This window comes from Cryptomeria japonica, chromosome 2, assembly GCF_030272615.1.
Source record: "Cryptomeria japonica chromosome 2, Sugi_1.0, whole genome shotgun sequence".
Lineage (NCBI taxonomy): Eukaryota > Viridiplantae > Streptophyta > Pinopsida > Cupressales > Cupressaceae > Cryptomeria > Cryptomeria japonica.
In genome coordinates, this window is record NC_081406.1 from 481,136,304 (window position 1) to 481,159,821 (window position 23,518).

General features: G+C 37.6%; 1 protein-coding gene across 1 annotated transcript in view; it reads right to left on the reverse strand.

Annotated features, from left to right (window-relative positions):
- LOC131050448 (uncharacterized) overlaps positions 1-23,518 on the reverse strand; it is a 97,230-nt gene that overhangs the window by 13,847 nt on the left and 59,865 nt on the right. Inside the window, exon 5 of the mRNA XM_057984659.2 lies at positions 17,101-17,334. Within this exon, the coding sequence (XP_057840642.1) occupies positions 17,101-17,334 (234 nt within the window). The remainder of the gene's footprint in view (positions 1-17,100; positions 17,335-23,518) is intronic.

Genomic DNA, 23,518 nt, shown 5'->3' on the forward strand with positions numbered 1-23,518 from the left:
TCTCCCTTTCTATGATTCTCCACTGGAGCCTACAATCCAACATCTTGGTCAACCATGCCCTAAGCACTCAGCTGATAAGAAGCCTGAGTTTTTTTTTTAAAATTCAAACTCAGTCCTCAAGGGCAACAACAATGCAAAATTAAAATATTTAGTTTTTTTAACCATTTCATCACTAGTCTCTTGGAAATGTTGCTCAACTTAAGAATTCTTGTGAATGGTCTAAGTTCTTTGCAAAAATTTGGAATATAAGAACATATTTTACTTTCTTGCTTTTAAAAGAAAAAATATATATATATTTTTAAAAGTATTATCATTGAAACCCTTAGGGCTGTAAGAAATTAGACCAATAGGCCTTTTGTTGGGCAGCTCCTCCCAAAGAAAAATTATTGGAAAGCTCACTTTGATGGAGCATCAAAGGGTGCTGGCAGGGACTGGAAGAATAATCAGAGACCCTTAAGGCTATGTGACAGCAGGACCTCCACTTGATATTCCAAGAAGCACAAACAATGATGCATAGGCAAGAGTGATTATAACAGGTTTAAAGATATCATTGAATTATAAACTTGGGTCAAAAAATATGAATTCAGAAACTAGGCTAACAATTACCCGTGTGATATATCTGAAACCACTCCACTCACATTGAGAATTTTGTACGGGAAATTCTTGGAAAGAATGTGAATTCTACTGTTAATGTGGTTCAGATAGTGGGTAGTATTAGGAAGGAATTTTGCAAGAAACTGACAAAATTGGTCACCCATGTGATGTCCATAAATTTCATTCATGAAACATAAAGAACAAAAGGAAATGGTCAACTAAGGCCATGACCTCATGCAGTAGCCTGCAACAGCATGGATTAGACAGTCAGGTCCTCCTTGTGTTGCTTTCTTCATCTTTTAAGTATTAGCTATTAGTTTGTAGTAGTGTTAGTGCACCCCTTGCTGGATGCACTCAAGCATGCTCCATTCCTACATTCATATGATAGTTTGACAGCAAGCCCACGGTAATTTGGCCTGATCTTGTTTATTTCTACGCTGGGGAGGGGCATTGTAAAACCCTCTTTTGATTATATAAAAAATCACATTACTGAAAAAGAAATTTTCGTGGCAAAATTAAATCTCTCTTACATCCAATCCAAAAATAAAATTGAGAGAAAGTAGATAGAGAGCTCAGCCATTGCCAAGAATTTATTGCACATTGAGGGAATGCTCTTTGCACAATAAGCAAAGTTCATTGTGATTTTTCCTCTAGAAAACCTGATAGAAAAAACAAACTATTTACCGAATCTGAACATTATCAAAATTTACTAGTGTACATATCTGCCTTATGCTCTGCACACCAGTTGGGTTCTGCACCCCAATAAGATAAACTTTGCCAGCTCAATTTAGTGACTTGTAAAAATGCAAAGATGTAATCTGATGATAAGTGGGAGTAAAATAATGGAAAGTGGAACTCCTGTTCAAAGGAAAATAAAAAAAAGGGAGTATGAGAAGTTGAGTGGCAGATTCTAAGGGGAGAGTTAAAGCTAAATTTTGATGGGGCTTCCAAAGGTAATCCACGTAACACAAGGGCTGGTTATGTTCTTCGAGATCATGGTGGAGGCCTTGTGCTGGGTGGTTTGATTTACATAGGGAGGCAAACAAACAACTATGCAGAATATGTAGCTTTGTTAGCTGGTCTTTTAAGGCTCCTTCTGTGGCTGCCTTTAGGGAGATCAAAGTTTAGGGGGATTTCTAGATAGTTATAAATATAATATCAAAAGTACATTTCTAAAAGCTGACATCTCTAGTGCATTGGCATGTGCCTCAGTATTAATGTTCAAGCACAAAGTAATAACCTCTTCTTTTGAGCTAGGAAACCAATCACGATAGTACATAGCTTGCAAAACTTTACAAAACTTTCTCAAAGATCCATGAATCAGGTGGGTAGAAACAACCATTTAATGAAAAATTCAACACAAACTGATTAATATGCATTGGTCCCAAATGATCTTCTTCCATAAGGAGCATCCTCTCTGGATGGTAAAGATACTAGACTTCCTTATGAAGGTATCTAGCAAGATCTTGTAGCCATAACACATCTGTAGGCATAGTATTCACCACATGTCAGAATTGATCCAACCACCTCTCTTTAATACAGGCATACTTGAATTTAGTGCAACTTTCACCCCCCAAGAAAGGCTGCAACTGATGAAAGAAAATCTTGCTCATTGACTTTTGAATTACCAAATCCACAATTGGTATCAGTGAGGTACCTTGTGGCAAAAACACTTCTTGATTATCTTCATCAATTAATCCTTCAGCTGACCAACTATTGGAGTTCAAATTCAACAGATCACCACTCTAAATCTTCAATCGCTAGATTATTATCAATGTATACCTGCTGAAACATGTTATCTTCCAGTAGTTCAGTTTGCCATCCATCACTCCACAGTGTTGGTACTTGGAAAAGTGGTTACCTTTAGATTCATTAGAGCAATTGACTTCAATAAATGTCTTTAGGAAGGAGAAAAAAATTAGTTTCTTCATTTTCAATCATGTTGTTGTATCCTATCAGCTAGGCAAGAGTATGAATATGATCCTCTGAAGGCATTTCATTTTCTTTGATTGACCATCTTCATCTTCCCTGATATCTTGAAGAAAAAGATCCACTTCTGCACTAACAAGTATGAGATTATTGAAAAGTGAAAACAAAGTGTAAATGTAATTCAAATTTATGTTCAAAATCTGAAGTTGTAAGAATTTAGATATTCTTTTACTTTCTTATTGAATTACTTCAATGCTTAAGGAATATATTCAATCTTTTATTGTTTGTATTGACTGTTCCTTCTTATATTGCAGATTGCTGTAGATAACATTTATTGATTTCGATGTTTACTACAGCATCCTTCATGGCAAATATATAGGCATAGCCTTGAAAGATCAAGGCATGCCTTGACCGGACATGTCTCTTGACATGTCCGATCAAGACATGTCTTGATCAATCCAAGAGAGGTGCCTTTTCATTAAGAAAAACCGATAACTATCGGTTTATATAAATGCCGATACATAAAGAATAATAACCGATCCCAATCGGTTTATGTCTAATGCTGTTTCAATCATAATCATAACGATAAAAAATCGGTTTATTTCCAATGCAATTTAATTATCATTTTAACTGATAACCAATCGGTTTATTCTTAATGCTATTAATGATAATCGATACCAAACATGGTAAGTGTAATTCGATTATGTAAATCAAATAGAGGATCGGTATAATAGCAAAAGCAAGTTTATAAGATAACTTATTATAGTTATCATATGACAACAACACTAATTAGTGTTGTCATTTGACAACTATAGTAGATATACAGATCCGATCACATTCACAGCATAAGAAATATAACTCAAATCTCTGCATAAGAAATACGATCATATCTCGATCGATAATAGATTAGAAATACTTGAAACATGAAATGCATATAAAGATGATTATAACAAGTTCAATCAATCATGATGTCTACCATTAGCTTGTAATCTTATCGATAGAATAGATGATTGAATGAGAGATAAATGAAGTCTCTCATTCAATCATTTATCTTACTGAAGCTACATAGTCTCAACACGAAGATGAGTCAAAACTCATAAGAGAGTTCACTATGTCTTTCACTAAAAGCTTGCTCTTCAGGATTTGTGGAAAACTATCAAGGCCTGGTGCAAAATCATTTTCATGAACTAGTGCACTCACAGGTGCCTCCAAAGCTGAACTATGTTTAGGAAATTGTTTTTCATCATGTTATGATTTGTCATCATGACCAATATCAACCTCTTGGAACTGAAGCTTCTAATTAAAACCGCTCCTTGAATCCACAAAATTTGTAGCAGCAACCTCTTGAGATAAAGAAACGTCTAGGCCTTCTAACTTTCTAACAACAATGTTGGATGTCAAAGAAAAACATCAAGTTCTAGCATAAGATGTTTTCTTTCTTCATTAGATATCTTCTGAAATTCTTTACCATTAGCGCTTAAATAAAATACTATATTTGAAATTGAATTTTTCTGAAGGAGAAATTGAATTTGAAATTGAAGTCTGCTTCTATGATTACTTCTAGTGTAGTCTCTTTGAGAAACCCATCAAATGAAGACAATAAGTATATTCATTATCATCCTCTCTGGCACAAATGACTCTTCTTATTCAATTCTTTGCTCTTTAAATTTTGACTTGACTCCATCCTCCTTTAAGAAAATATGACATTCTTGCATAGCATAATATTGTTCTTCCATCAACAACCTTTCCTTATCTTCAAGAACTTGAGCAAAGAAAGCAAAATGTTTGCTTCTTATAGACACTTATTTTGATTGCAATTTCAGGTTTTATGAACACATGACATCAGCCATCATAAGAATATGAATATTTTTTCTTACCTTATCAGGGTCATATTGGGTATGTTCCATAACAAAGCTGCCACTGGATTTATCTAAAAGGCATTTTGGATCACCTGAAAACCCTTATTTTTGGTTGAAACTACCAATATCTGTGTGATTCTGTGCATCTCAAGACAACTTTCTCCATCATGTTCACTCGTTGCATGGAACAAGCAATATGTGTGTGCAGGAGAAAACATTTATGCCACTTGCCTTGTTGGTGAAGTAAGCACATATTAACTATCAAAAACATAATTGATAAATAAAGTTTATCACTTTAAGGAGATGGGAATTGCTAAAATGGTGAGCTGTTCAAAGAAACTAGAGGCCTAATTCAATCTTTTTGCACCTTTCTTCAAATGATCATATGATCCTCCAACTCAATGGCATATTCTCGAGTGTCCTTCAACTCTATAATATTACTTTCTTGAAAAAGAAAGCAACTTTGGAAGATAGAGCCATGAAGCAACTTAGAAGAATCTCAAAAAAAGGATTTAGAGTATCAGCAATTTTGGTGATCAAACAATTGAATCTTGCAATGAACTTCCTCATCAGTTCACTTTGGTCATTCTTGGCATTTGATAGGTGTGCAAACAAGATAAGATTGTCTTCCACAGGATTGAACCTTGCAAGAAACTTATTGACTCCTGACTTGTGTAGTGATTTAACCTACAACAAGGTGATGAAACCAATCAGCTGCTACACCTTGTAGGGTTTCTGTTGTGACCTTTTTGCACATCACCCCGTTGCAAATGTCGACTCCCTCTTTTCCGTTTTTTGGTCATATTAGTCCCTAGGGTTAAGGTCGCCTAGTGTCAATTTTGAGCTCCAAAAGTGAATTTCGCCCTTTGGGTATGATTCAATCTCCAAGTCTCCAGGGTGCAAATATATATGTCTTAGGGTTTGTAGGGTTTATCAAGGTCAAAATTACACAAAACAAAGGTCATGAAAATCAAATTACCTATGGGGGTTTGCATTAAAAGTAAGGAATTTTATAGGGACAAAAATTGTCCCTATGAAGGTTGAATTTCCACCAAGGGAGTTACTTGCAAGGTACTATGAATTTCACGAGGACAAATTTGTCCCTATCATTATCGATTTCCCCCCTTGGAATAAGAGTGCAAAGGTAGAGCAACTAGTCCCTACTACCGTTGATTTTCCACTTGAAGGAGTGAATGTGTTACAGAAAGATGAATTTTCATGAGGAATAATTTTGTCCTTATGCCTATCAAATTCCCCATAAGGAAACAAACTTGCAAAGGTATTGTTATCACAAAAGCTTGCACCCTTGTTGAGCTATCAACTCAACAACCTCGTGAAACATGGAAACAACCCCAAAGTGTGGGACCTTGCGCAAGGGGGTTGAATCTCCAGAGAAGGCCGGCTTCCTTCTCAATCCAAGTGCAGGTGTTGAACCAACTCAACACTTCAAAACTTACTCCTAAGCCTATCCTAAGAACTTGCAGAGGAAAAGGGAAGAGGGAAATGCTTAAAATGAAAGGAGGTGATGCACCAAGATAAGAGATTGTTTCTCTCCCTACCTGAAATGACACAAAGAATCAATTGAAATACCCAGGAGATGCACAAACTTCAGTTGTATGAATGACCCCAATGCATGTATGGAGGTTAGAATTCGCTGAATGTCAAGAGGGGAGAAGGATTCCCACAAGTCACACTCAGAAATGAAGTAACACAGCATATATGAGAGAAGAGCCACAAAACATACACCTATGATGAAGGTAAGGAAACATACACAGCATACATAAGTTGAAGAAAGGCAAGAATAGCAATTTCAGTTCATTCAAAGGCCAATAACCAAACTTACAATTGCAAAATGCAGAATAAATACAAGAGAAGTGGGAGAGCATAGAATAGCTCAAGCCAGTAGGGAGAGAACCCTTTACAATGAGGCTTAACAGCGTTTATATAGAAAATTGGTTACAAGAGTGATCATGACCCTTGTGTGTGCAGGGAAATGTCAGTCTGGGAGTGCAGGGAAGTGCATGCACCTGACTTTCTGTGCATGCAAGCAACCTAGCCATACCATGAAAATGCAAGCCTGAGAAGGGTGGATTGACTGACCTTCCAAAGTCAGCGCATGCAGACATGACATAAGTTACCACAACAAGAATGGCCCTACACTCTCTTGATGGAAATCCTGCCAAAATCATTAAATGCACCCCTATGGCTCCACAAAAGAAGGTGCACAAGTCACAAAAGTCGTCGAAGCATTTAAAGATTTGAGTGTTGATCACGCCAGCCGGAAGTGTTGCAAACCAGAATGAAGTCCGAGAACTTCGGAAACTCGGGTTCCCGAAGTGGGGAAGACAAGAAGGAACTTCGGAACCTCGGAACCTGGTTCCGAGGTTCCGAAGTTCCAAGGAAGGGGAAGGAGAACTTCGAAACCTTGGGGTTCCGGAGTTCCGGAGTTCCGGGAAAGGGAAAAAGAGATGAGGGAACTTCGGAAAAGGGGAGACCTAGCAAAGGAACTTCGGAACCTTGGGGTTTCGGAGTTCCGTGGAACTGAAAAAAGGCTAAGGAAGGAACTTCGAAACCTCAGGGTTCCGGAGTTCTAGAGAAGAGGGAAAGGTAGCAAGGAAGGGACTTCGGAACCTTGGGGTTCCGGAGTTTCGGAGAACAGAGAAAAGGCAAGGAGGGAAGGAACTTCGGAACCTTGCGGTTCCGGAGTTCCGGAGAACTGAAGAGGAGGTGGAAGGAAAGGGAGAAACTTTGGAACCTTGGGGTTCCGGAGTTCCGCGAAGGAGAAAGGAGAGGCAGCAAAGGGAAGGAACTTCAGAACCTTGGGGTTCCGGAGTTCCAGGGAAGGGAAGAAGACGAGGAGGGGACTTTGGAACCTCGGGGTTCCGGAGTTCCGAAGAAGAAAAGAAGAGGAGGCAAAGAGAAGGAACTTCGGAACCTTGGGGTTCCGGAGTTCCAGGGAGCATGAAAGAAAAGGGAAGCAAAGGGAAGGGACTTCCTCCAAACAAGACAACACTTCTCGCCTCATAATTCCTCTGCTTTTCTCCTTGATCAACTAGGGCAGCGTTGGTCCATGGATCCTATCTCTGATCGGTTCTTACTGATGGACCAAAGGTGTCATAAAATGACAACAAGTATCATGAATTTTATAGGGACAAAATGAAATTTCTTAAGGACTAAAAGGTCCCTGTGGAAATCGAATTCCCAACTAAGAGATGATTTTGCAAACATTAAATAAATTTCAAGTGGACTAAAATGTGTTAAGGAACTAAATTGCTATAGGAAAGGTGAAATTCATAGGGACTAAATTTTGTCCCTATGGAGGTCAATTTTCCACTCAAGGGAAAAAGCATTGTAGGTAACATGATTTTTATAGGAACTAATTTTGTCCCTATCAAGGTTGATTTTTCCACTCGGTGAAAACAGTGCTATAGGTAAGGTGAAATTTATAGGGACTAATTTTGTCCCTATCCTTGGCGAATTTCCACCAATCAACATCAAGCGTTCAAGAAAAACAAGCCATTCTTCATTGAGCAAATTTCTAAAGGACAAAAAGCAAATCCTTATAAGAATCAAATTTCCACTTCATGTTAATCTTGCAAAGGTAAATCAAATTTCTTAAGGACTAAAAATCCTTATAGGCATCAAGCTTCCACTTGAAACAAAATCAGGTTGAGGTAATGTGAAATTTATAGGGACAGAACTTGTCCCTGTCCCTATCGAATTCCCACCACTTCATTTGGTGGAATGAACTAAGGACAAAGCCAATTCTATAGGGACAAAATCTGTCCCTATGACTATCAAATCCCCACTCTTTCAATGTTGATTCTAACCCAATCGCTTTGATTAATAGTTATTAAAAATTGCATGAAGGGAGGTTGGCTTAAGTGTTAAGTGATAAACAAATTTGCAAACAAACATAAAATGTTTTAAGGTTCAAGTCGGCTGTGTGTGAAGATGAAAAGGTGCAATCATTGGGAATTAGGCATATATATGATGGAAAAACCAATGCCTAATTCAAATCGAAATTAAAACTTGCTCTCTCGAATTTGCATTAAGAAAGACTCAGCAAAATCGTAACACAGAGAATTGTTTCAAATTCACTTAAACGGAAGACTCTTTCAAATTTGCATCAAGGAAGAGAAGACTCACAAAAAAATCACAGCATAAGAAGTTGTTTCGAAATTGCAAGATTATTACTGAATCACTTCAAGAGGATTCTATCAAATTCGCTTCAAACAAAGACTCAGCAAATTCGCTCCAGAGAAAGAAACTCAGAAAATTAGCTTCAAAGGAAGAGTGTTTCAAATTTTCCTTAAGGCAGATATTGCTAATTGGCACAAAGGATAGAAGATTTTCAAGCATCAAGAGGAGAATTGTGAAGGATAAGTCATGTGGAAGAAGAATCAAGTGGGCTGGTCCCTGACCAAAGCCCTTATTACTTTCAGGTTCAGATCTCTGAGTAGTAATCAGACCTCTTTCATCCTTGATTCATAGGCAAAAATCACAGATTCCAATCAATCATCCTTGATTCTTTTGAAGAAACGAACATACCTGAGTGGTAATCAGACTTCATTATGGTGATAAGAGACAGATTTTAAGGATATAATTTTGCTAAGTTACCTTGAATGTTAATTGTTTTAAATTCTGATTTTAGATAGTCAAAAGGTTTGAGTTTTTAAAGTAAAAATCTGAGCTTAGGTAGCCTTGAAATCGACTAATCTTCTTTTAACATTTTAATTATCCTTTAAAGTTATTGACATCGAGCTTCATACAGGAACATGTTGGGGTCAAAATCAAGAGCAGCTGTTCAGAAGGCTCAAATGAAGGTGGTGTTAGGGATTCTATCCGGAATCCCAAATGTCTTTTAAGTGGAAGAAAGTTGGAGAAACCAACTTTGAATCACTAGACATGATCAAGATCAAGCAAAGGATGTATGGAACAAGAGACCAAATCCCATCCTCTTTAGCAACCAGCATGATGAGGAACGGGATATATCAAGCAGCAGGTTTTCCACCAGCAGTACAATGTAATGAATTGATGGTTGAGAGTGCTAGACATTATGATCCGCAATCAAGGACTATAAGGATGCCTAAAGGGAAGGTACTTGCATTCCTCAAAGAGGATTCAATAAGAGAAACATTTGGGATTCCTTATCATCAAGGAATGTAACTCGGACTAAGGAAGAATCGCAAGCAATGTTCAAGAAGAAACCTAATGCATGTATGACCTTAATCAACAATGAGTGGGTCATTGAGCCAAGGAGACATCATTCAAAGCTACCGAAGAAATAAGTATAGATTTCAAGGAGGAATATGGTGACATGATATTCTTATTGAATAGGGTCATGGGGGCTCCTCGAGGCACGCTATTTGAAACATGGATGTTCTATTTCATAGAGGAGATTGCAGATGGGTTCGTAATGATAAATTGGGCAAAGATAATAAGTGACAACTTGGATATTCAGCTAAGGGACATGGAAAGAACAAAGACATTTTAAATGAGTTCCTACATGGTATATATGTTGGCTAGGATCATAAAGTATAGTGGGCTGATATGTAAAGGTGAGGTTGGAGGTAAGAGAGGTCAGCTTAGGGTATATGATTGCTATCCTCAACTGCAATTACATGAGAAAGGACAATATAGAAGAGTGAATGATACGTTCTCAATGTATCTCACTTGTTTGTTACAAGGTGGATTACATAAAAGATTATACAAGGAGGCAATGGCATTGATAGAAAAATATGGATCGTGGTTCATCCAATTCCCAACCTTCACTAACATAAGGATTCAAGGATGTTCAGATAATCCTTATATGCTTCGGAGGTATCCAACAGATAAATTGGTGTTGCTTGAGGTAGTGAGACAATTCGTTGGATTCGACATCATTCAAAAGGAGAAGCATAGACCCATTGTTAACTTTCCTATCACACTTGGGAAATGTCAGAGATATGCCCTACAGCTTTGGTGGCAGAAACAACTAATACCGAGTTGCAATTCTATCAACTTGGAACATACAAGTCTAAGACACACTTCAATCCTTTTCATAAGATCCTCATAGTTGAAGGAAAGAAATACAAGCACAAGATTGATCTAGAGAACTATTGGGCAAATCTCACTAATGAGTTTGGGGTTAGAAGGAAGATGTGGTCAAGAATGTCCGTGGATTTCATGAGGAAATGGAGTCTCTTTCCAATTCCTGATCAAGTAAAGGATAATGGGAATCATATACATCCTCAATATGAGCAAGAGAAGGACAAGCCTATGCCAACACCTAGTTGGTCACAACCAGAGATGACAGACTTGAATACATTGATGAGAGAAGTAATTGGTTACTCAAGAGAATGGGTAGATCAACAAATCAACAAGCTAAGGAAACATAGTACTCCTTTGACATATGGAAAGATGGAAGATAATAAATCTTCCTCCGAAGAAGATGAAATGATGAAAAGCAATGAAGAGGTAAATAGCAATGGAGAAGTTCAAGTGTCTAGAAAGAGGAAAAACGTGGCAGAAAATTCACAAGCAAAAGGCAAGGAGGTTCCTAGTCAAGAATCAAGATGTAAGAAACAGAAACCCAATAGTACTCACTCCACCATGAGCACGTCAACCATTAGAGAAGTTGATGATGAAGCAAGACAAGAATCCCAAACATAGATGCTATCTCCAGGAGATCGTGATGCACACATATCCTCACAATCAATACATCATGAAGAGCAGAAGCAAGGTCCAACATCTCCAACTAGACATCCTTTTGAAATTGAGGTAGGAGAAAATTTGGGAGAGTCCAAATATCCCAATACTAATGAAGAGGTGGATGAAGAAATCATTTCAGCTTTAAGAGGACTTAATGATAATATCTAGCTTGTGGATGGAATGGAACTATTCATTGTTCTTGATTGGCTAAGAAAGAGCTTGAAGAAGAAAATAGTGGAGGAAGTTTGACCAATTGAGAATATAGATGATTTCCTAGCTCGAATTGGTAAAGCTAAAGAGTCAAAGAAGGTTAAGAAGTTTTCTCAAATTACTAGAGACAAGGAAGGATCATGCATCTTGCAGGTGGCAGTCCCCATGGTTGATAAGACAAGAGATGAAATCACTCCAATGGAATATGAAATCAAGACACTTGACCTTGGGCCATCAACAAAGAAACAAGACTTTCGATAACTCCATGATACCACTAAGGCAATCGAAGCAAGATTTGACAAGTTTGAAAAAAAGAAAGAAAGATTGGAAGAAGAAAACATGAGAATAAAGGTTTAATGAAGCCAAAGAGACAAGAAGATCCTACATTTGTCCTGCCCTTGTTCATTTCTCAAGAGTCATTTGATAGCCATGAAGCAATGAGGAATACACATCAAGAAGTGAAGGAATGGATTGGTGGTATTTCAAAGCAAGCCGAGGAATTCTTTGATAGACTAATCCAAGTCTATGATAAGATAGTGATATGCATGAGCCAAATACAAAGCTTGGAGGGAGTGTGGGAAGATTTTCAAATAGTTCAAGTTAAGACAATACCACGTCTTAAGCTATTTAAGAGGATTCCTATGCCAATCTTGATCCAAGGAGGAATAATTGAGGAAGGAGATATATATGATTTCAATCATTGGTATTGCTCCTTGGCGATGAAAAAATCAGCATTTGATAGAGCTAAGGAAGATTGCATTGAAATAGAAGGATCAATCAAGGAAATACAATCAAGAATCCTTGTATCAGTGGAAGAATTGTTAGGACAAGAAGTGACTACCTCAAGTGGTTTTAACTTAGAGGAATTGAAAGATAAGCTGAAAGTTGTTTACTTTTGAGAGGTAGAATCCATCAAAAGAAACTGGTTGGTTGATCTTTCCCTCATGATCTACATCAACAACTTTCAGAACCAAGAAGCTGATTGGGAGAACTTCTTTGATGCTTGTACAGAAAGCTTGGACGTGGTAGAGTTTCAGCAATATGCCTTACCTAGTGTCACAATGGAGGAGCTTGAGTTGGCGATGTCCAGATTCATTGAATATGCCATCAAGGAAAGGGATAAAGGCAATAGGATTCTAGAAGATAGTTTGTTAGGTGACTTAGTGTCATCTAATTCCCTCATTAAATATTACTCTTCGTAATTAATGATGAGGCTAATGTTCCACTTTTGTTGCATTGCATGTGATGTTTTTGTTGTAAACCCTAATAAGGGCTTAGGTGGTTTGATCTTGGCCATTGATTTTTAGATCAATCTTGGCCCCTCTTTTGCAATAAGAGCTCTATATAAGCTCAAGTCATTTCATTTGTATCTAATAAGAAGATTTTGGAGAATTGTTGCTACATTGCTGCCAAATTAATTTTAGACATTGAAGCTTGGTGATTTTATATTCTATCTTGGAGTATTTGCATGGTTATCTATCTTCTCAAATTAAAAAACTAAAAAGAAATTTGCTTAAGCGTTTTAATTGAATGGAAGTCATTGTGCAAGACTTATGGTGAAACTTTCATGTTCATAATACTCGTATTTGGCTGATTGTTAGATACTTTGTGTGGTCAACTAAACTTTATTATTAAGCTTAACTTCAATTGCTATTCATTCATCAGTATGCATTCTTTTGTTGGTATTGATGATTGTGAGTGGTGATTTGAATATCATTAGCTATCCTTGGAAGATCGCACTAGCTTTGCGGAGTTGTTCATTGCATGTCAAAGCAAAGTCTAGTTAAGTTTCACTAAAACTTGCTTATTGTCCTCGCATTCTTAGGTTTAGTTTAGCATCTCTCAACCCTTTAATCTTTTTGCAATTTTTTATCAATCATCTATTAGTAGCAGTAAGCAAGAGGAAAGCATTGCACATCATTAAGAAGATCAAAACACTCCTTGAAATTAAGAAATTTCATCACCTAAAGAGCAAATACATAAGACCCCTTGGAGGAACAGCAAATACATCAACCAATTGAGCTATCCATACATCAAGACCTGACTATAGAAACCTTGCAGTCATCTTGGTTGATCATATAATTCAACATCCAAGAAGATTTTGATCAAGAGAGGATAGAATACCTTTGGTATTTTATTCTATGTTAGAGGTGTCTAAAAAACACATCAACAGTTTCCACAAACAAGTGAACTGCATCTTCATATGCTGTGCTCGAATTCCACATGCTATGGTGAAGGCTAAAATAAGTTGGTCAGGATGCTAGTTGCCATCACTATGAAACTTAGTAAAATTATTCCTTGATTGTCAAGGAAGCTCATAACTTTTTGTTGATACCAACAAACCAATTTGATTTTCCCAAGGCTATAGAGGCAGCAAATTGTTGTTAATGCAGTTTCCCTCCTAATCAGCAATTGAGTGCAAAAAACTTTCTTTAACCTAAAAAATATTCGTTAACTTTGGAATCTTTCTAGACGATAGTCTTTATGTCATATCCCAACAAAATTGCCAAATACTATAAGCATTTTAATTTGTAGCTTTAAGTGCAACATAAAATGGAACAGGTGTGAGTAAAATTGCTCTTCAAATAAGAAGAGGAAGCTCCTTGTAAAATAAAAACTAAACTAGAAATTATGTAATATTTTATACAACTTTCTGATTTTTATGATATAAATTGAAACCAAACAGCAAATTGTCAATTGATCACCAATTCCAAACTCTAGTTTGTAGATAAAAATCAAAACTTCCTTCTGAAACCCTGGGATGCTAGAAAACTCAGTGAGACCCTCAAAGAAAATAATCTACTTATTCCAAATGCTGATTAGAATTTTAAAATGTATTTTTGCACTCACTACTACTAGTATGCTGTACGACCTTGTACAAATGTGTGGCTTAGTTGGGAATGCTTGTAAATGCAATATGACCTGATCTAGTTTACCCTGCTGCTCCATAAATTTCAGAAATGCAAGTAATCCTTGTTTCTCCCCTAAAATCAGCCAAAACAGATTATTTTCCCTGGATCCCTGACAGATACATCTGGCTGGAAATGTACAGCTACTATGGAGAATTCAGATCTGACTTGAAACCCTTTTAGACTTAGTCAAGTATGCTTCTAAAATTTACTTTTATCTTGAGAACATCAGCAACAATTCAGTAAGTGACTTTAGCCTCCAGTTACATACCATATAATGAGTGCAACTGCTGGTTTGACTGGAAGGTGCCCTAAATATCTGAATTTTACTTCCCCAATGTGGCAATCAACTAGGGTAACTCAGATCCAGCACCAGGTGTGCAATGTCCCCACTTTGAAATAAGATTTAATAATAAAATTAAAATACAAAAGAATAAAAATAAAATTATATAATTAAAATTTAATTAAGTTAATGAATGGTCAAAAGGCATGAAATGAAAAGTTGTGTCTCCCTCAAACATGAGATATAAACGGGAGAAAGAGAACCTCATTTGTGAGAGTGGAGGGAAGAAAGAATGGAGCATGTGAATCAAGGAAGAATCAATGGAAGAAGGAAGGAATGGGAAGTAAATAAGGAAGTGACTCTTCCAAAGGAAGGCAGAAATTATAAAAGGTTGTGACTCTTTCAAAGGGCATAATTATGGAAGGTTGTGACTCTTTCAATGGGCGTAAAAGATGAAGGGTTGTGACTCTTTTGAAGGGTGGTGATTGCAAAAGGTTGTGACCATTACAAAGGGCAAACATGATGAAGAGGTGTGACCCTCCCTCACATTGGAAGATATAGGGGAGAAGGTTTCATTTGATGAGGGCATAAAAGCATAGCAGGAGTTCTCATAAAGCAATCAGATCAGACTTGAACCATGATACTCTAATCTCTTGTGGGCAAATAGGGGACATTACAAGGTGTTGTCCAAATTTCACCAAAAACCTGAAACTCAATATTATATTAACCTTCATATATACAAGTTAATTTTTTTGTACAAGTTCAATTTTTTTAGTATTAAACCATAATGAGTGTTGTTGTTTGAAAAAATACCCCAATAATAATTTAGTTTAAAAACATAGAATTGCCCCTTGAATGGTAGGCAATTTTCCAAGACAGAACAGTTATTATTTTAGTGGCAGACAAATTTTTCTTCAATAACCCTCTTAGGTTGACAAAATAGTTTTCATAATCCTTTGCAATTTTTTACAATTAACATTTTATAAGGAATGATATCTAATTTTATATATACACACTTTATTTAACATTAAATAGTAAAATTATTTTTTTTCAACATTTTTACAACTAGTACATTTTTTTAGCTCCCAAGTTTGACCCATAATAAACCCAGGTAATTGAATTTAAATTTTTATTTTTGCCACTGTGTCAATGCAATGTAAATCGAATGCTACTGTGGTTTCAAATTTTTGATACGAACTCCTATTCAAAATTTGGAAATGCATGTCCAATTGAGTTCTATTCTCTTTTGTTACTCCTTTGTATACATCAAAATGCTGCATCTTGATTTCAGCAAATTATGTGCTTAGCATGAGAGATGAAATGCATTGTGGAGATCTTAGACCTGCACCCTCAGATATATAATATATAAAAATCACAACATTCAATAGGGAGAGCATGATCAGTATGTTGCAAGGTGTGGGCCCTTGGTCTCCTTGTGTTGTGCAATGCAAGCGACGGGTTTGCGACATGGCGTAAATGCCTCCCGTGGATTCTATGTGTCATGAGGTTGTATCGGGCATTAACAGGTCGATCTTTTGGTGCAACGGCAACCATGTTTCCAACAAGTAGTATCCGAGCTTGGTCACGGGTTCAAACCCCCCGCTTGCGCTAGAGGGGATTGTTGCAAGGTGTGCGCCCTTGGTCTCCTTGTGTTGTGTAGCGCAAGCAACGAGTTTGAGACATGGCTTAACCGCCTCCGGTGGATTCTATGTGTCACGCGGTTATATCGGGCATTAATAGGTCAATCTTTTGGTGCAACGGCAACCGTGTTTCCAACAAGTGGTATTAGAGCTTGGTCAAGGGTTCAAACCCCCCACTTGTGCTGGGGGGGAGGGGGGGGATTGTTGCAAGGTGTGCACCCTTGGTCTCCTTGTGTTGTGCAGCGCAAGCGACGGGTTTGCAACATGGCTTAACCGCCTCTCGTGGATTCTATGTGTCATGCGGTTGTATCGGGCATTAACAGGTCGATCTTTTGGTGCAACGGCAACCATGTTTCCAACACAGTAGAGCAATAGATTCCTTCTTGGTGACTGCAATCCTATGTTGGCTAGGTTTACAACAAAGAGTGGACATATGACTGATTGCAGAGACTCAAAGAATAACCATTTCTAGAAATAATAATGACGGTTTGAGCCCTTTGGTTGTCAATTTCCAACATTTAGATTCCATATTATACATGACATTGCTTTAACTCATAAGAGAAAGAATAAATTATTTCTTTAGATGTGCTTTAGTAAAAATGCTTCTTACAATTAAATACGATGTTAAATAAACAAAAAATGAGATAAGCTACAAGGATTAGCCTTCGACTATGAATGGTGATGCAGAGTTTAGGCTGATCTAGATTTGAAGGATTAGGTAAGTTTAAAAACTGCATCCTCCCAGGTCTGCATCTAAAGTACAATTTAGGTCAAGTAATGCCAAGCAAAAGTGCTTGGAGGCTAGAGATCTTTGGAGCAGTAGGGACATCCTACCCACTTAAGTAAGATCTAAATTTATTCATTACAACGAAAATTTCCAAAGCTGTAAAATTTAACGATGCCTTTCTCAGATAGTGTGACAATGGATATAAATAGATGTTAAAATGTAATTAAAAAGCAAGAAGCTCAAAAATATTTCTGACCTGGTGCACAGTATCACGTAGAACGTCATTGAAGCTTAATGCATGGATTAGGCTGCCAGAAAGACCTTTAAATGCACCTTCATTGGCCTCTGCATATTGTTTGTAAGGGAAAGCATATAAATGTCCAACTGCTGCTATTAACATCTCTACACACAGTATGAAGTTCTGAACATTAGCAGCCTCTTCTGCACTTCTAATAATTCCTGACTTAGCAGCTAGGAAAACTAGCACTCCCTGTACGACAACAAAATTAAATAGAAAATTAAAACATATTACACATCATCATAACTAAAGGTGTTTGTTAATTTCATTCAAAGACATCTTGCGCAAATCCTGTCCCATGTGCTATTGCAAAATAAAATCTGTAACACTAGGAACATGATAAAATAAAAGCTAATGATTTCTTGGAACATAAATAGCAAAAATGAACAGACTGGAATTTTTAAAAATGCTTCAAAATGAGGCTAAGAAGTATGTATCACATATAGATTTGTACTAATCTAAGATTACAGTAACTTTTGCACTAGTTGTAAAAGAAACAAACAGGAAAAAAATGCTTTATCGACTAATATGAAAAGATATTCTGAATGAATTACACAGGTTCCCAATTAAGTACCTAGAATTGCTAGCTAAAATCTTCAATTACTTTTACCTGTTATTCCTACTTTATGATTAGTTATGGAAAGAGGAACAGCTCCCAGCGACTCAGGGTCGTACATCAGGATATTTACAATCTCATTTAAATTGTACTAAAAGGGAAACCTGAGTAGAAGTAAAGATCGCCTTACAAGAATTCATAAGTTCTCCCTATTTGATTCTAAGCCTTGGCATACACACATGTAAATCACATCTATAAATTTAAGTTCAATATATCTCTGGTTCATACCACATCAAAATTATTATTTTTTGGATAAAACTTCAAGATCCATACATATTAGAAGGTGGTAGAATATACAAAAATGGTAAGCTGCTGTTAAACCAGACAGTAGCACTGTAAACAGCAGACAAAAAAAAATCAGAATTTTACAAAGATTTCTGCAGGTATAAATAATATGATGAGACTCCTTATCCTGAGAGAAAAGGGAAAAACAATAAAACTTATAAACTAGAAATAAAAAACCAAACAACTATCACAAATGCTTCCAGATCAAAGAAAACATGTATATCTTCATATCAAAGGTTTTTGCCCATTGGGCAGTGTTGTGACCTTTTCACACATCGCCCCATTGCAAACGGGGACCCCCTCTTTCTTGCTTTCCGCTTTTGTTAGTTTAGGGTTTTTGGCAGTCAGGTGGCAATTTTGAGCTTCCATGCCCACGTCTCATTTTTTATATGATCATGCCCAAGGGTCTTCAATGTGCAAGCAATGTTAAATTTGGGTTTTGAAGTCATTAGGATCAAAGTGTTTAAAAATTGTTAAAACGTCAAAGTGATCCTAAGTTTTTCTAAGTGTTTGAGGTTGCAACTAGCCTTTAGAATGCGAGCGTAATGTGTTTAAATGTTGCAAGTTGGTGTGAATTTTGTGCTAGAGTGTCAAAAGTCCCTATAGGAGTCGCATTTCCACTCCTAGGAGGTAGAATAAGTCAAATGTGCACAATGTCCCGATGGTCTCCTGTTTTCCACCCCTCAAATCCAGCTAAAATGTTAAAAGTCCCGATGGAAGTCGAATTTCTACTGCATAGAATGACAAAATTTGATAAGTTTGGGCTTTTACAGTGTGAAATCATCAGAGTCTCAATGGAAGACATTTTTCCCCCATGATATTAAGTCATAAAAATGAGTTGTCCCGATGGGAGGCATTTTTCCACTAATCAATAAAGGTGAAAATGGACTTTGTCCCGATGGAGCATGATTTTCCACTCCATTTTTTAGCAAAAAGAGTTGATTTAATGATGAAAATGTTCTCAATCTCGATGAGGTGCATTTTCCCCTCATGGACTGAATTTGCAAGTTTTTTTGGGTAAAGTCCCAATGCATCAGGAATCTCCACTGAGGTTGTCCCAATGGAGGTCATTTTTCCACCAGGCCTATAAGAGCAAAAATGAATTAAGTGTGTGTGTCCTGATGACCCACACTTTTCCACCAAGAGGTAAATGACTAAGTTTCAATGCAAATTGAGTGTCCAAATGAAGTTTGATTTTCCACCAAAGGAAAATGAGTGGAACAAAGTGAAATGTGGACAAATTTATGTGTCCCGATGGAGATTGATTCTCCACTGGGGACAAAATGATGGAAAATGATCAAGTTTACATGTCCAAATGGGGTTCGAATTTCTGTTAGAGGATATTATGATGGATTTTGACAAGATTTTAACGGGAATTTGAGTCTCGATGAAAGGCGAATTTCCACCGGGGTATTTATATGAAATTGATAAAATTTATTTGTCCAAAAGGCCATCGATTTTCCCCTAGAGTGGATTTGTGAGTGAATAATGAGTTAATTGATGAGACTTGTTTGTCCAAATGAGGGTCGATTTTCCCCTCAAGGTTATAATTTGCAAATTGGGGTGAGTTTAAGTAAAAATTATGTGTCCCAATGGGGTTCAAATTTCCCCAAGTGGCTGGAAGTTCAATTCAAATGAAATTTTAAAGGTAAATGTGTCCCAATTGACATCAATTTTTCCTTACCACATACATTTAATGATCAAACAAGGTAAAATTATGCCCAGTGTTGAAATCCCAATGCATATCAATTTTCCTATTTGCTGTTAAAGCCAAATTTTTATCCCATATTGGCTGTGTAGTGACATTCTAAGGCAAAAACATGAATAAAATACACAGTCCAGCGCCTATATTATATTATATTGTGACTGATTTGACAGTTAAAGAGCTGGAAGAAGACAAAGAGAGGTTCGCTATAGCTAGAGGAAGGGTGATTTTTGTCCAAAACCCCTTGCGGCGCCATTATTGGGAGATATTTTAAGCATTAAAGAGGAGCGCCATTGCCGGTTAAAGACGTTTTTCCCAGCTGGGACAACATTCTCAGCCATCAATTACTTGCATTGTATTGTTACCAGTTCTCAATCACTGATTCAAATCACTGATTCAAATCACTGTTTCCAGCCATTGTTTGTGCCAAGGCGTATTGATTTTCAGCTTATTGGGCAAAATCGTATTATATATTGAGGTGGCGCCAAGTTTGTGAGGGTTCCCAGCCATTGAAGATTGAGTTTCAGAGGTGTTTTTAGAACCTAAACTCAGAAAATCAGACCTGGAACTACATTTTAGACATCAAAATCCTTCATTTTCTGAATTTGCAAGTGTGTCTTCAGACTTATACATTGCAACCAGACTTGTTTTTGAGTCTGAAATTCAGGTTTATGAGAGGCGATATCCCTTATTTGATCAAAATTCATCCATTTTTCAGAATTCACATTACTTATTGTTTAAATTTCTGATTTTTGAGCTTTTAAATATGAAAAATCTTTCAAAATCAGAACTTAGGGTAATTTTTGAAAATGAATCATTAGAATTAATTGTCATGATATTGGCTTCCAGCTTTGTACAAGTGCCATGTCTAAAGCGGGGGTATCAGCGAGGAAGACTTAATTGAAGGTTGTGCAAGAAGGTTACTATCTGGAGTTGCAGGTAACATCCCGATGGAAGAGGATCGGAGATACCAACATGGGGTACCTGGATATGAAGAGGATGAGACGGAGAATGTTTGGATCGAAGAATCACCTTCCATCATCCTTGACGGCTAATATCATGAAGAGTGGAATCTACCACGCAGCTGGTTTTCCACCATGCATTCATTGCAATGAACTCGTAGTTGAGTGTGCGAAGCATTATGATCTAGTATCCACTAACCAGGACAATCAAATCTCCTAAGGGGTTGGTGCTTGCATACCTAGTTGAGGAGTCTATTGGGGAAGCATTTGGAATCCCTAGATATCAAGACATGCATGAGAGAACCAAGCAAGAAGCTCAAGCTAAATTTGAAATAAGAACGGAGTCATGTTTGACAGTTATCAACAACGAGTGGGTTCTTGAGACAAGGCGTCACCACTCTAGGTTACCCAAGAGACTCTTATGCTCAGACTTCAAGGAGGAGTACCTCAAGGGACACTATTTGAGAGATGGATGTATTATTTTATTGAAGAGATAGAGGGAGGAACGTTCATGATCAACTGGGCGAGGATTATAAGTGACAACCTAGACATCTAGTTGAGAAGTTTGGAAAAGACGAAGACATTCTAAAAGACTTCCTACCTAGTCTACATGCTTGCAAGACATATTGTATACAAAGGATTGACATGCAAGGGCAAAGTTGGGAACAGGCCAGGACAATACAGAGTGTACAAATGCTACCCACAACTCCACCTACATGAGATTGAACACTATAAGAGGGTGAATGATGCTTTCACCATGTACATCACGAGGTTACTGCAAGGCGGAATACATAAACGATTCTCTAAAGAGGCAATGACACTCATTGAGAAGTACGGAACGGTATATCCAGTTTCCTACCTTCATATACCTAAGGATTCAGGTATTCAAGTCAGAACCATACAAGCTTCCTAGGTATCTGACAGATAAAATGGTGCTACTTGAGGTAGTGAGGCAGCTCTTAGAGTATGAATTCCTCAAAAGGCGAAGCACAAGCAAGGGATTACTTTTCCTATCACACTTGAGAAAATGATGGAGGTATGCCCCATCGCGGCAGCAGCTGAGACAATTAATGAGAAATTGGAATTCTATCATCTTGGAATCTATAGAGGCGGGGATCAATTTGATCCATTTCAGAGAATTGTAACAATTATAGGAGGGAAGTTTATACACAGGATAGACATTGAGGACTATTGGGCTAAACTCATGGATGAGTTCTCGGTTAGAAGGAAGATGTGGTCACGGATGTCAGTGGACTTCATGAGGAAGTGTAACTTTTTCTCTATTCCAGATCAAGTGCAAGATGATGCAGATCACATCCATCCACAATATGCAAAGGAGAAAGACAAGTATGTCACGTTGCTCGGTTGGTCGCAACCTGAGTCGGTAGATTTGAATATGATAGACATTGAGGACTATTGGACTAAACTCATGGATGAGTTCTCGGTTAGAAGGAAGATGTGGTCACGGATGTCAATGGACTTCATGAGGAAGTGTAACTTTTTCTCTATTCCAGATCAAGTGCAAGATGATGCGGATCACATCCATCCACAATATGCAAAGGAGAAAGACAAGTATGTCACGTTGCTCGGTTGGTCGCAACCTGAGTTGGTAGATTTGAATATTTTGATGAGAGATGTAAATGATTACTCTAGGGAATGGGTGGACAAGTACATTAATGAGTTGAGAAAACTAAAGGTCACCCTAACCTATGATAAGATGAGAAATGAGGAGTCCTCTCTTAGTGATGATGAAAGGACAATAAGCAATGTTAGAACACACAATGATGAAGAGAGTCAAGCTCCTAAAAGAAGGAAAGGCATGCCTGGAGGATCACAAACAAAAGGCAAGGAGATTGTTGGCCAGGAGTCAAGGCACAAGAAGCATAAGTCTAACACTCCTCCATCCCCCATGAGTTCCTCATCCGTGAAGGAGAATGATATGACAGAGAAGGACAATGAGTCCGAGCGAGGTTTCAACACGGAAATCCTACTAGATAATGATCAAGATTTATATACTACAGCCCAATTGGCACCACATGAAAATGATGAAAGGCAGCCAGGATCTCCCACAATTCAACTTGAGGTCCATTCGCGCAATAACGTGGTGGATTTGACTAAGGATAAAGATGATGATGAGGTTATTTCAGCCTTGAGAGGACTTGATGGAGATCAACACCACGAAAATGGGATGGAGTTCTCTATAATTCCCAGTTGGTTGTTGAGCAGCATGGAGAAGAAGAAGGTGATAGAGGCGCAGCCCACAAAAGATATTGATGACTTCCTAGCCGGGGTTGGCAAGGAAAAAGAGAAGAAAAAAGCGAAGATGTTCTCTAGGATTACTAGAGAGTAGAGACGATACAGGAGCACGCATTGCACAAGTGGCTGTCCCGATAGGTGATAGGACCAAAGATGTGGTCACTCCCATGGATTACCAGGTTACCACAATTGACCTTGGACCGACTACGAAGAAACAAGAGTTCCAAGAGCTAGATGATATCGTGAAGGCAATTGAGGCACGGTTAGACAAGACTATTGAAACGGAAATGCTTGAGAATGAGAACAAGAGACTCAAGGAGTATATTGAAGGGATGAATTCCCTAAGGCGTGAGGATCCTACCTTTGTCTCACCCATTGCTATTGCTCATCGATCCCCCTTTGATCATGAGGCAATGAGGAATACATATCAAGAGGTTGGAAAATGGATAGAGGAAGTTTCAAGGCATGCAGATGATTTCCTAGCTCAGTTTGTCCAAGCATTTGATAAGACAACGATGCTCATATTCAAGATGCAGTACTTGGAAGGATTTT